The sequence below is a fragment of the Convolutriloba macropyga genome, chromosome 8 (genome assembly GCF_964194025.1).
Source record: "Convolutriloba macropyga chromosome 8, txConMacr16.3, whole genome shotgun sequence".
In the NCBI taxonomy this organism is placed as follows: Eukaryota; Metazoa; Xenacoelomorpha; order Acoela; family Convolutidae; genus Convolutriloba; species Convolutriloba macropyga.
Genome location: NC_134475.1, coordinates 10,194,311 through 10,209,306, shown reverse-complemented (window position 1 = coordinate 10,209,306; position 14,996 = coordinate 10,194,311). Strand labels below are relative to the sequence as shown.

Genomic DNA, 14,996 nt, shown 5'->3' with positions numbered 1-14,996 from the left:
GGGGGGGGGGGGGGTGGGGTCAGGCTAAAATGATCAAGAACCGCCCTTTACACTATGAAATTGTCTCCTCAAAAGTTTCGGTGAATCGCGTACTTAGAAGAAAAGTTAACAAACCGACTAAAAGATGCTCTCGAATGACAGGCAGGGCGTACATTTTTCTTTATGGGTGGAAAAACATCAGAGGATGGTAGGGTTTAAACCCCGACCTCCTGAGTCCGATTCCTTCACATCGACAAAGGCATTAACCACTCGACTATCAGGGCTTTATCATATCTCTAACAATCGGTTTTGTTTGAACTAAAAACTTAAATTCGGATTGAGAGCAATTGAAATCACTCGAAAATCAAAAAGTGTGTCAAAAAGTCACTTGAGAAGTCAAAGATTATTCTAGAAGAAAAGCGCAAGAACGGTCAAGCGAAAATTTTGCATAGAAAAGACACACGTTTACAATAAATGCCTCTCATACGAGAGCAATTAAAAAAGGTCAGACGAAAAATCGCATGCAAAAGAGAACAAAACTAATATTATTGCTACAAGCATCGTTTGCGAACAACCCAAAACTCGCATGAGAGCACCTCCAAACGTAGTCGGTACTCTTTGTTTTCAGTTATATATAAGAATAATCTGAACGGTAATAAATTGGAGAATACATACTTGCGTTAGAACAGTTACTCGGAATCCGGAATGTCAGAAATTATGCAAACTATAAAATCAAAAAACCAAGCTCGCATAAAATTTTCAAAAAATTTTCTTCTAAAGAACGTAAGCATACATTGCAGAGCAGCATTAAACTAAATATTGAGGCGGTAAGTGTGAAAGGGGTACACTAAATTTCATTGAAGCAAGTCATTGTGATCGTCGCAATAAATAACACTTGCAAAATGAGACAAGTTAGTTATAAAGTTTACACGTTAGTAAGAGAAATCACCAAAACAAATACTATGATTAGCAGCATTTACGCCAATAATGCATTCCCTTAAAAAATAACACAGCTTCTAGTTAACCAAAAAACGACTGCGATAGCTATCATGCCTTGCAAAGATTTGAAAACAGAAAAAAGGCAGGATCTGATATTACTTGACTAGAAAAGCTTGAATTTCTAATTTATGCGATTTCAAAGTATTGCTGCAGGCATCAATGCTTTCAAGTACGCACTTTCGACTAAACTTATTGGAAATTGGCCCTCCTTTCTTGAGTTTTCCAATTGACCAAAGCAAAAGGTCATTTGTCAACAACAAATTTTGGATCAAAACTTTTTCTCTCACACGAATGAACAAGCAAACGTAATAAACTTTCTCCCAAACGCCAGCTGATTTCATTTTTATTAGATAAAGTGGAAAATTAGGTTAGCTGCCCAAATTTTGAAAGCTTGGGCATTTAGCTCACGCGGAAATCAAGAAGACAATCATGAATGACTTGAAAGAAAGACGTGAAAGAATATTCTAGAATTAGAAAAATTTGGGTAAAAAGAGATAAAAAAAGGACAGTCTATTAGAAATCCTCTGTAAAAATGTTAAAGTTTTCAGGTGAAAGCATGTTAAGTCATTCAGACGCTTGTTATTTTTCTGAAAAACACGATCGGGAAAACGTAGAATGCAACATTTGTCATAACATCAATCAAATTAATAAAAGAGTATAAATCGAGTATAAAGCAATTTGATAAATGCTTTGTTTCATCCAAAATTTTGGATAAGGATTTTTGCATAGTTTAAGGTTTAATTTTTAACTGTTGGGGGCAAGAAAAAATTGTAATTGGAAGAGTTGCCTCAAACTTTGTGAGCACGAAAAATGACTAGTTTGTGGTGGTTTTTACCTCAGTTTTCAAGCATTAAAAAATAGCTGAATAAGACTAACAAATTTTTACAGATCCAAGAAATAGGTTAACACTGATTCGTAACCTTCGAACTATTAGCTCAATTTCTAACCAAATATGACTCATTAATGTTAAAGCTTATCATGAACACTGTTTTAGACTCATCATAAGATTTGATAATGCTTACTTTATGTTGCACGGCTTCAAGGCAAAGCATAGCCGGCAGATTGCCGGAAAATAGCCGCGATAGACGCTTGTGGCCTATCATGAATTGAAACAGCTAAATAAATAAGATTGACAGATCGACCACCAGCTTTTTAATAGACCACTAGACTTTTTGGGTTAGATTCAGACTGTCATTTTTATGAGACACATTTGCTCTACAAATAAAAAGCCCTAATGCAGCTTTTTCAGCATTAATATTCGATATTAAAACTCCAGACTTTGTTACTCAGGAATTAGGGCATATAATTTGGCACTACTTAGATGCACACTATTGACCTTTAATTAGTAAATGTTCAAAAAATTTGAAGTTCCATAAGTGAGTTCAGCAGTCATTTTTTCGAGTGAGGTAAGTCACGCAATTAACCTAAAAGCAGAAATGACGTCGCGAACAGAAAATTTAACTGCAAAGCAGTAGAAGTCACTGAAGTCATTGAAAAAGTCAATTCCAAGTCAGGGTAAGACGAAACAAAAATCTGTTAGACGAAGTAAAAAAAAGCAGGACAAGTCCTGACGTACAATTCAAAGATTTTTCATTGACTTAGCAAACAACTAGACCTAGAACGGACAATGAGTGAATTGGGAAAACCATTTCTAAAAAAATCAGATGAAAAAAACACAAAAAAAAGCAGAAAATCAATGTCAAAATGCTGCTAGGGAGAACAAAAATCCACTAGTGAGATATGTAATTTTGATTCTAACAAAAAACTAGGTCCAGAATGAGCTGTAATGGATTGGAAAAACTATTTAGAAAAAAATCCCATCCAAAAAATAAAAAAACAGTAAAAATCAGAGTGAAATTGCCGCATGTGAACAAAAAACCACTACCGAGAAACTGAAATTTTGTTCAAACACCGTTTTCTCACTCTACTTTAAGATTACAGCGAATAAAATTCACGCCGCAAAACCACTCGCTTTTTCGCCCCATTTCCTGTTTCGGCGTGACCAAAATCACCACTCCAATTTGACTTCAAAAATCATGAAAATATGTGAACAGATCTTAAAAAAAAAGACAGCGCCCCAATACAATTCAAATTCTTTGAATTGTAAAAAACTTAGCAGGACAAGTCCGGAAAAACAATTCAAAGAATTGAATGAAAAACTTAGAAATAGTCCACCTGATCAGCAGATCAATTGAGCAATGCCAGCCAAAACACAAACAAAATCATCTAAAAAAAATTGAGAAACAAACAATCAAACAAACTAAACAAAATAAATCAATGCTAAAAATTTGAAGCTTTTACCCCTAAAGCAAAATTTGATCCCCTTAAATAAACCAATTTCAAAAATATGTTCGAAACCAATTTTTGATTCCGAAATTGCTGCAGTATTATATATGCAAGGCCTGAAAAAATTCATTGCCCTTGAAGATCGATTAGCTCGAAAATGACCAAAAACATTTAAAAAATTAAACAAATTTTAAAGAAATGTTGCTGAAAATTGTAAGATTAATACCTTAAGAATCATTTCTGTGTCTCTAGAGGCTATCCAGTAACCCAATTTCAAGTCTTAAAAAATTAATCGGTTCAAAGATCGATAGGCAATAAATTTTTAAAATGACAGGTTAAATTGTTGAAAACAAATTCATTGAAACTAGCAACCACCCAGAAACTTTTTTCCAGACCGTAGAATAGGTTTCCTGGCACTTGAGAATGGATAAATATTAAAAATTGACAAAAACTCAAGGAAACCTTAAAAAAATTGCAGATTTTATCAAAATGCTCAAATTCGAGACATTAAAATCTTGAAAACCAATCGATTGTTACTAGAAACTACACAGCGCCCTAATATCAAATCTTAAAGGAGATTCCCTGGCCGCTGAAGCTTCAAAACTCATGACAAACATTTTCAATAACTTAAAAAAAATTGCAAAAATTGGTATCATTTTGCGTGTTTGTGTTTGTAGTACCAAAATATATAGCTCATAAAATGGTCACGAGTAATTTTGTCTCGCAAAAGGCCTTCATCAACTCTTTAAAACTTGAGCCTAAGACTAATCAAACAAAAAACTTAAAAAATAAAAAAATGCACCATTTTGAGTCCAAAAACTCCTAAAAATGACCTTTTAACATTATATTGAGGCCATCCCACCAGGGTCCACTTTGGGTCTCTAATGAACCTAATGCCCGCTGGGCTTTACCTGTTTATCCCGTTTTGAAAGATCAAAGTCATTGAAAAATGTGTGAACACATCTTAAAAAAACACAGCGCCCCAATACAATTCAAATTCTTTGAATTGTAAAAAACAGGAGCGCAATAATAGCCGCCTGGAATTGCTAACGCGGAAATTAAAAATGAAGCCTGAAAAAACCATTACAGCCAAAAATAAAAATCTGTTAAAATTAGAAACCTGGTGAACAGCTGACGATTAATAACCAAGTAGACAAAGTAAATATTATGAAGGCAACGTTTTACAATAAGGAGGATAAAATGAGAAATTCCATAAAACAAAACGCCACAGATTTATAATAAATAAAAAAGTTAGACCCTGCAACAACAATAAGTAAAAGACTGTTGGCAATTTCAGGTAGAGCTACTAAATCAAAATTTGCATCCAAATATTTTTAAAAACATCGTTAAGCAGTGGAATAGATCCTAATTCAAAAATCTTTATTTTCTGTCTATAATTCTTTAGGTCGAGCTCTTAAATGTTCCATTTGCTGCGATTTCTGTTTCCTTCGAAGAATCTAATTAGGGGTTAGAAATACCTCATACCACAGTTAACTTAATGAAACGTGAGCCAAAAACGGCACACCTTAATCATTAGCATCTGCTCAAAAAAGATTACCATAGCTCCTCTTCGAATTGTAAAAACAGCGCTCCAATACAATTCAATTTCATCGCTATCGCTTCGCGTCTATTAACGACAAATCAACTATCAATTTTTTCGCAGCTTCCAACTCACACCTTTACCTGACCCTAATTAAAATATACTAGTGCTTAAAAATTAAATTTGATCAGTCTCAAAATGTCATACCAAAACAACTTTTCCCAGATATATCAATTTTCCATCACTGAACGCAACGTCATCAATGTCTTGAACAGCCCATTCGTTTATTCTTGATATGCTCAGCCAATATAAGTGATTTCTATCAGAATTATCGAATATGAAAATCACTTCTGAGGTAGAATTGACTCATTCATTGCAGAATTGTACTCTTGGAACCTCTGGGATAGTCTCTGCGTAGTGTTCAAATACTTGTCAACACACCTTTTGGCACAGTCCGATTCCTCTTTTGCCACTTTGCGACTTGTAAAGTCGTTTACACACTGTTGAAAGCATATTTGGGTCAGTCTGTTGTACGACTGGAGGAACTCTTTGAAAACTTTGATCTCAACGTCTTGTTGATTCATTCCCATTCCAGAGGCCATTTTTAGATTTAAAAAAACCTGAAAAAAAGCTACAACCCTATATCGCCGTTTTAGAAAAACTAAAAACGTCTAAAAACCGCAATATTGTAATGCATACTAAGCAATTAATGCATATGCCACACTTACATTGCTTAAATTGACCTAATAACCCCACCACAAGATTGCATACGTCAACCCACCAGATTTATAGCTTTAATTTTTCAACGCAAATACTTTGATAATGATTCACTAGTTTTTCGAAAAATAATTTGATTGTTATCCTCCAAAAGCTCATATCCATTGCAGCAATGTTCAAAAAACTCTTCTATGAAACACGATTAGCCTGTGCTCACGCCAAGTTTGTAAGGTCAAAGAAACGAATTTTAGCGAAGCTCTTATTGGGCAGAATAATGGTTTTAGAAAATTCTGTCAATTTGCTTATTACCGATGATACACGCACAACCATTTTCAGATATAGCTATAGAGTAAAAAAAACATCGGAAAAAAAATGACAGCCATAAAAATACTCACATTTCTTTAAAATATGGACAAAGACTACTTTATAATCAAGATCTCGACACGGAGGAGTCAAAAGGCGACAATAAACAGAGGCCACAGCACTCGTTTAAAAAATCAGAACCGACGGATCTCTCTAGAAAGAGAAACAGGCACTTTATTTCACAGTGCTGTATCTAATAAGAGCCAAGGGCCGTAACATAGCTGCCAGATCGCCAGGAAATAGCCGCGATAGCTTCGTGGATCTGTGGCATCAAAAGATTTTAAAAAAAAAACAGACCGAAAAAGAAATTTCTATCTTTTTTGTTAATTGCTGGCATGTCATATTTTGATTAAGAATATGTATAAATAATTGTTGCCCTCAAATAATGATCAATTAGAGTGACACACACTTATTTGCCCTTATCTCTTTGAATTAAAGAAAAGAAGTCAATTTCAGAGTGCGGAAGTCATTTTTGATAGTGTGGTAAGTCACATGTGACCAAAATTTCAATCACGAGAATGAACAAAAAAACTTGCTCCACTAAGAGTGAAAATGACATCACGCACAAGAAACTCAAACTAGAATGGACGCAATTGGAAAACCCATTAAAAATCGAAACAAAGCAAAAATCAATGTAAAAATGCCACATGTAAACAAAATACCGATAGCAAGAAAGCGAATTTTTGTTCAAACACCGTTTTCACTCTACATGAAAATTACAGCGAAGAAAATTCATTTTGCAAAACCACTTGCTTTTCCGCTCCACTTCGTGTTGTGGCGTATCCAAAATCGTCACTTCAATTTGACAACAAAAATCATGAATGTGTGAACAGATCTTAAAAGACAGCGCCCATTACAATTCAAACAAGAGAAGGCCGATAATAGATCTTATCATACACATAGAACACTACGATGAAATAAAATGAAAAAAAAACCAATTTTGCCAAACAGCTTTTAATGTTTTTTGTTCCGACCCCTCTTGAGGGGGGAGGAACTAAAAACTCAAATGGGTTTTTTTGTTCAGTCAATTTTGGCCGATCGATATATTCATCGTAGAGAGTTGAGACTGGTATCATTAGAAAGCTTGTCCAGCCTAGAATATGGAATTAGGATTATTTGATTTTCATTTTTGACAGAGAGATTTTGACTAAAATTTCCCAATTTTGATAAAATTGAATAAAATTTTTCAAGAAACTGTTGTTGATTTTACGTTTAAATACAAAATATATTGTTTTAATTAAATAACAAAACATTTCAAATCAAAGCTCACTAGTGATAGGTCCTATTGGCTAATTAGCTTGAAAATAATGCATCTAGTTGATTGCTTGAAAGCTTATGGTCGTTTTGACTTCTAAAGTATTTGATTTTTAAATAAAAAATGGCTTAATGAACTTTGCTTCCATTTTTCTCTTAATTTGGTCAACTTGTAGCTGAGTGTCAGCAATCAAAGAGTGCTCCTTCTTTCTGCTGAATTCAAATTTAGACTTTATTGCGGTTTTACGCCTTAAGTTATGGTGTTCTGGCTTTGATACTACTAGATTTCACAATTTTTTTTAATTTTTAGGTATTTGCCCATTTTTCATGTTTTCTAGTTTTGTCATATTATCACGTTATTGTCAGTTCATATATCACATTTTTCGTGTTAAAAACAACGCACAATTGATAATATTTAAATCCTCAAAGATATAGATTGTGGCTATTTACCGCTTCGACAGTACTTTCTCGAAAAATTTAATTGAATTTTTTAATTTTGTCTTTAACTGTCGTTTTTACTTTGTCTTTTTAGTCGTATTTAATTTCCTGTACAATGACCCGGTCTGATTGGCTTTTCCCGGAAGAGTAGATTAGCCTATGTTCTGATACTAGAAGATAGATAATGGCTTTCATGACTTTGAAAACAATTGATTTCCAAAATGAAAAAAAAAACATTTCAACATCGCAAATTTGTTCCTTTTATTGTCTGTTTGTTACCTGGTCTCGTTAAATAAAGGTTGAATATGACACTTACATTGCTTAAATTGACCTAATAACCCCACCACAAGTTTGCATACGTCAAAATGCCAGCCCACCAGATTTATAGCTTTAATTTTTCAACGCAAATACTTTGATAATGATTCACTAGTTTTTCGAAAAATAATTTTATTGTTATCCTCCAAAAGCTCATATCCATTGCAGCAATGTTCAGAAAACTCTCTTCTATGAAACACGATTAGCCTGTGCTCACGCCAAGTTTGTAAGGTCAAAGAAACGAATTTTAGCGAAGCTCTTATCGGGCAGAATAATGGTTTTAGAAAATTCTGTCAATTTGCTTATTACCGATGATACACGCACAACCATTTTCAGGTATAGCTATAGAGTAAAAAAACATCGGAAAAAAATGACAGCCATAAAAATACTCACATTTCTTTAAAATATGGACAAAGACTACTTTATAATCAAGATCTCGACACGGAGGAGTCAAAAGGCGACAATAAACAGAGGCCACAGCACTCGTTTAAAAAATTAGAACCGACGGATCTCTCTAGAAAGAGAAACAGGCACTTTATTTCACAGTGCTGTATCTAATAAGGGCCAAGGGCCGTAACATAGCTGCCAGATCGCCAGGAAATAGCCGCGATAGCTTCGTGGATCTGTGGCATCAAAAAGATTTCAAAAAAACAGACCGAAAAAAAATTTCTATCTTTTTTGCTAATTGCTGATATGTCATATTTTGATTAAGAATATGTAAAAATAATTGTTGCCCTCAAATATTAATCAATTAGAGTGACACACACACTTGCCCTTATCTCTTTGAATTAAAGAAAAGAAGTCAATTTCAGAGTGCGGAAATCATTTTTGATAGTGTGGTAAGTCACATGTGACCAAAATTTCAATCAAGCGAATGAACAAACTTGCTCCACTAAGAGTGAAAATGACATCACGCACAAAAAACTCAAACTAGAATGGACGCATTTGGGAAACCCATTAAAAATCGAAACAAATTTAACATTCAAACACCGTTTTCACTCTACTTGAACATCACAGCAAAGAAAATTCATTTTGCAAAACCACTTGCTTTTCCGCTCCACTTCGTGTTGTGGCGTATCCAAAATCATCACTTCAATTTGACTTCAAAAATCATGAATGTGTGAACAGATCTTAAAAGACACCGCCCATTACAATTCAAACAAGAGAAGGCCGATAATAGATCTTATTATATACATAGAACACTACGATGAAATAAGATGAAAATAAAACCAATACTGCCAAACAGCTTTTAATGTTTTTTGTTCCGAGCCCTCTTCAGGGGGGAGGAACAATATTCTCAAATGGGTTTTTTTGTTCAGTCAATTTTGGCTGATCGATTCATTCATCGTAGAGAGTTGAGACTGGTATCATTAGAAAGCTTGTCCAGCCTAGAATATGGAATTAAAAAGATTTTTTTGATTTTCATTTTTGACAGGGAGATATCGAGGTTTAAACTTTTGAAAAAATAGAGTGAATTCCGTTGATTTCATTCACTTTTTTCGGAACTTTTGACTAAAATTTCCCAATTTTGATAAAATTGAATAAAACTTTTCAAGAAACTGTTGTTGATTTTACGTTTAAATACAAAATATATTGTTTTAATTAAATAACAAAACATTTCAAATCAAAGCTCACTAGTGATAGGTCCTATTGGCTTCCTAATTAGCTTGAAATTAATGCATCTAGTTGATTGCTTGAAAGCTTATGGTCGTTTTGACATTTTTAAATAAAAAATTGCTTATTGAACTTTGCCTCCATTTTCCTCTTAATTTGGTCAACTTGTAGCTTAGTGGCAGCAATCACAGAGTGCTCCTTCTTTCTGCTGAATTCAAATTTAGACTTTATGGCGGTTTTACGCCTTAAGTTATGGTGTTCTGGCTTTGATACTACTAGATTTCACAATTTTTTTGATTTTTAGTTATTGGCCCATTTTTCAAGTTTTCTAGTTTTGTCAAATTATCACGTTATTGTCAGTTCATATATCATATTTTTCGCGTTCAAAATAACGCACAATTGATAATATTTAAATCCTCAACGATATAGATTGTGGTTATTTACCGCTTCGACAGTACTTTCTCGAAAAATTTAATTGAATTTTTTAATTTTGTCTTAAACTGTAGTTTTTACTTTGCCTTTTTTGTCGTATTTAATAGATAATGACTTTCATGACTTTGAAAACAATTGATTTCCAAAATGAAAAAAAAAACATTTCAACATCGCAATTTTGTTCCTTTTATTGTCTGTTTGTTACCTGGTCTCGTTAATTAAAGGTTAAATATGACATAAGTTTTGTCAAGGGAAGGTGTCAAAAGGGATTGGTGTCACAAAATCTAATGTTTAAAGAATTCGTTATGAATTTACTGGCTTCGACACGGGTTTCTCACACAAAAAGTAAATTAATTTTTGATTTTTGTCATATTTGACGTTCTTTTTGTAGACGTCAGACTTGTTCTGGATAATTGCAGGTCTAGAGGGCTTCCTTTGGAAGAATAAACGAACCTATTCAATTTTTTCATTTTGTAATTAATGGCTTTCATGTCTTTGGAAATAAATTTTTTTCGATAAAAATAAGTATTACATAATCTTACTTTTTTCTTTTGGGTCTAATTGTTACCTAGTTTCATTAATGAGAGGTGACATAATAAATTTCAAGGGAATGTGTCAAAAAGGATTAGTGTCACAAAATCTAATGTTTTAAGAGAATTCGTTATGACTTTACTGGCTTCCACACGGATTTTTCACAAAAGTAAATGAATTTTCGATTTTTTGTCATAATTGACGTTCTTTTTGTAGGCGTAAGACATATTCTGTATAATTGCAGGTCTCAGGGGTTTCCTTTGGAAGAATTGACGAACCTGTTCAATTTTTTCATTTTGTAATTAATGGCTTTTATGTCTTTGGAAATAAATTATAATAAAGTATTACATAATTTAGCATTTTTTTGTCTAATTGTTGCCTATTTTCATTAATGAGCGGCCACATGATACATTATTGGTGTTCGACGAAGGTGCAATCGAACATATTTTGGGGCCCAAAGTATGGCTTTACGGCTTCCAAAGCATTTTCTTTCAGGTTTTAATTGATTTTTAGTTTGTTGACTATTTGTTGTTCTTTTTTTTAACTCCATAAAAAATTGAATACCAAGAGTTCTTAATTCCCATCTATAGAAGCAAGCATTGGTAACTGTAAACCTATGGGATATTTTAGTTGATTCCTAATGGTTTTCAATACTTGTTTTTTTTTAATTCAGCGAATTTTCTAACTTTAAAGTTTCTGTTCTTTTCTGTCTAATTGTTACCAAGCTTTATTATGAACTGGTGAATAACCATTTTTTCTGGTGAATAACAAGTTATTTTGTTTATTTTCAGTTTTATCTGACGCTATTTTGACTTTGTTATTAAGTTTTGTTTTTTAAAACGGACATAAATTTTTTGATGTAATTAATGTATGTTGTTGTTTGATTTTGCCGTTCGTCGTCGCTCGCTTTCTTAATATCGGCATATCTCATCAATCTAATGCATCATTTTTTACTCCACTGAGTTATTTGCTTTGGAGGCTATCTTTTCGTTCATACACCAGTTTTTTTTTGAAAATTACTTTGTGTTTTTCCATCTCTTCCTCATTTGGTAGACAATTATGCCAAAATTGTGGATGAGCGGGGTCGGAACTTTGTGTGATCGCACATTACCGAGCCTCCTTGTATATATAGAAAAATAAATATTAAAAACGACTATTCTTTTTCAAATTTATAAATTTCTTCTGATCAGCTGGCTCCTTCATTTAAAATAGAACTAAATTAAATTATTGGGACTCTAAAAAATTGAAATATCTGCCCTTTGACGAAAAAAATATTTGTCCCCAACCCTTGAGTTTAAAATCTTGTCGGTAAGATGCAAAGCACTTAGAGTAAATTACAGCGCAATTTACAACTGTCCTTTGAATCCATAACCACTACTATTTGCTTTAACCGCAAAACGAATTGGTTCACTTATTTTAGCAAACTCGAAAAGGACTTTGGTGACAAAAACCGCCCTCGTGTTATCAATAAAAGTTTCACTACACTTCCCGGCTGTTAAAAACTACTTTCTTTTTTGTTGTGGTCTTTGCCACTTTAACTCTTTTAAAGTTCTAGAACTTTCAAATTGTCGAGCTGCTAATTCATGTTAGTTGAAAAGATTAATTTGGACGCTGCTTGTAGGATGTTTTTGAGAAGTAAATAGCTTTAAACAAAATCTTTCATCTAAATTTGAAAAGGTTGGCGCATATTCATAAGCAGATGCTGAGGTTAAAAAATGTATGTCCAACGTAAGCTAACTAAAAGCAAGACATGGCATAAAACGCAGGCTGTGGATACATATTAATCTTGAGAAGGTTTGCTAAACTATCGCAAGACATCGATTGGTGCATCGTTTTTAATGGAGTGGGTATTTAATAAATGGCCACAAAAGACAAAATTTCAAGTTCGTAAAACCTTTGTGTCACATAAACCACCATTAAACCTTGAAAACTTTTAGACTCGATATAAAATCTCCACTTTTTTCTGATAAAGGCATGACTGATGCTTAGCTATGATGTTAGGCTGAAGTTCGGATGATCTTCTGAAGTTCGGAAGATGAAAACCGGACAGCATATAAAATTCGTATATTTTCTCAAACACTTTTCCGACTTGGCTTTTGTCCTTCTGGGTTAAGCTGTTTCCTTAATATATCGGAAGAATATATATACAGAACATATTGGTACTACAGATATTGTCGGCGTAAGTTTACTTTCTCTATGCCTCAATAAAAAACGTGCAGTACATAATTTTTTTTTACATTTTATTGCCTAAATTGTAGGGAGCAAAAACGAATATAATAGTAAATTGGCAAATGCAGCTTGAAGTAATGGCCGAGAAAAATTTAGGTTAATCCAATGCAAAAAATGAACACCAAGATCAAAGCCAAATAATGGTCTATATATAACGCACAACAACGACTGATGTCGCGAATAACAGTCCCATTAATACAGTAGCATTATCAGCAGCCGAAGGAAACAAATACTAGAACAACTTTATACAGAATACGAAATGAAACAACATATAAACAGATTGTATAGCTATAAGCACGCCAATTCGACGAAACCTTAATATCATTGTCAGATCTCAGTATTAAATATTTTATCACAGTTTCAAGTTGTTCCCAATTCCATTGTTACACGGCAACTATCGGCAGCACTTTGTTACATTTTACACAGACAAATCAGAATTGGGATAAATGCAACCACAGAGCAGAAAATGGGCCAGAAGAAATTGGCATCCTGGTCAGCATATGGATCCTCAACCAGTGCGCCTGATCTCTTATTAAACTTGGTCTTCTGTTTGTCCGCTGCCAGATCAGAATCATCGAAGGGGTCAACTTTGCGTCTGGCCTGCTGCTGTTGCATGTCATCCGAGAACAATGGCGGCAGCTTCGGAACATCATCAGCGCGTCCACGAATGATATATAGAGCGTTGATTTTCGGGTTGTCGTAATGTGTCTTGACAAAGGTCACTCTGAGCACGTTGTTAAACGTGGACGCCTCGTTGATAACAACCAATTTGCCATTTCTAATTGTAAAGGGTATAATCTCATCATGGGCCCGACCTAGCCCAACTTTATCGAATATGTCTAGGTCCCGAACAACTACGTGCTGGTCATTGAGCATAATATTGAAGACTTTCTGTCGAGAAGACGTGAAATAAACTTCAGCAAACTTCATAACCAGCACAAAGTCACCATCTGGCAGATTAACTTCATAAGAGAACGAATTGGTATGATATCTCTCAGTTTGATACAAAATAGCGTCGTGCCTCGACACCCTCTGTATAGACAGAGCTTTGCCATAGTCAGACGCGATGCCCGTGCGTAGTGGGTCCTCTAGGTACTGGATTCCATTCTCGTCAATGTGATGATGTCCTCCGCAGTTTACAGCCCACATGACTTCCAATGCCTGTGATGACGTAACAAGAGAGAGGAGCAGCAAGAAGGCTAAGGAGATGGGGTATGACGTCAGCAAAACAGTGCACAGGCAGTTGATCACGTGCACCGCCACAGACTTGGACTGCATGCTTCTGCTTCTGTTGTTACTAATAGTGGCTATAGTCATAAAGCACACCTGAAAAGCGCATCAATCACTTTTTAGCCACTGTATTGGTTGATGTACGCACTAATGCGAAAAGACGCGCTCTGTCGCACACTTTTTGACACATTTCTACCAGAACATCCGCTAACACCGAGATTCGAATCTCGGTGGACGTGGGGTTTTGGGAGAAATGTGTCTAAAACGGCGCGACAAACCCCCTCTTTTCTGACGACTAATGTTGAAACCATTGTGCCCATTTGTTAAATTAAGCTAATCGTGGAGAATGGCCTCTTTCACCTCAATGTATAAGCTATTTATGCTCATATTTAACTCATACGGTTCCATTTATCGAGGAAATTAGTTATTCTTACGCTTTGATATCAATCTCGTCATCCCAGCGAAAAATTCGCAATTGCTCAAGAACAGGATCAAGTACCTATTGATTTTACACCGACACATTGTTCCCGACAGAGTTCTCTAAACCCTCTTTGAAAGCTCCTCTGAGCAGCCCAGGGCAATCTCACCTAAGAAAACTGCCCGCCATTAATGTCCAATCTCTTTTGGCCAGGAAAGAGGCTATCGAGCAATTTTAATTATTAGCCAAAACAACATCAAAGTGATCATAGCGACTCCAATTCCCAATTGTAAATACAACAAAACAGTCCGAGGAAACATCCCGTTATTATCACTATTACTTTAGCTCAAGCATTACAATTGAAAACTGAAGGAGTCAAGGAGAGACTATTGCAAGAACTATTGTTTTGGTACATTAAACGGTGAACGGACAATAGATCGAAAACTATAAAATTTGGTCAGTTGATCAAAAATTACATTATTATTTTTGGCTGTAATTACGCGATATTTGCACGCTTAAACCTGCTATTAACAAATTCGACCAAGATTTACAAGTTATGGCGATGTTTCAGCGGCCCGCGGTACAAATCTATTCCGACAGAACAAATCATTACGACCCACAGCTTTATACGCCGTTGGATTTGTGAGTGGT

The 14,996-nt window shown here is 34.6% G+C and overlaps 3 protein-coding genes across 4 annotated transcripts in view; 1 reads left to right on the top strand and 2 right to left on the bottom strand.

The window, feature by feature from the left end:
* Positions 1-14,996, top strand: part of LOC142344443 (uncharacterized) — a 233,979-nt gene that overhangs the window by 98,296 nt on the left and 120,687 nt on the right. The window lies entirely within an intron of this gene.
* Positions 4,969-5,523, bottom strand: LOC142343920 (mitochondrial import inner membrane translocase subunit Tim9-like). Its single transcript, XM_075395318.1, has one exon. The coding sequence runs from the start codon at positions 5,404-5,406 to the stop codon at positions 5,149-5,151; it is 258 nt and encodes an 85-aa protein (XP_075251433.1). The 5' UTR covers positions 5,407-5,523; the 3' UTR covers positions 4,969-5,148.
* Positions 12,683-14,044, bottom strand: LOC142343919 (malectin-B-like). The gene has a single exon (XM_075395317.1). It carries the CDS (start codon positions 14,012-14,014, stop codon positions 13,109-13,111), a length of 906 nt encoding a protein of 301 aa, XP_075251432.1. The 5' UTR covers positions 14,015-14,044; the 3' UTR covers positions 12,683-13,108.

Excerpts from the sequence above, each read along its gene's own strand:
- LOC142343919 (XM_075395317.1), bottom strand. The coding sequence starts at position 14,014 with ATGACTATAGCCACTATTAGTAACAACAGAAGCAGAAGCATGCAGTCC.
- LOC142343920 (XM_075395318.1), bottom strand. The coding sequence starts at position 5,406 with ATGGCCTCTGGAATGGGAATGAATCAACAAGACGTTGAGATCAAAGTT.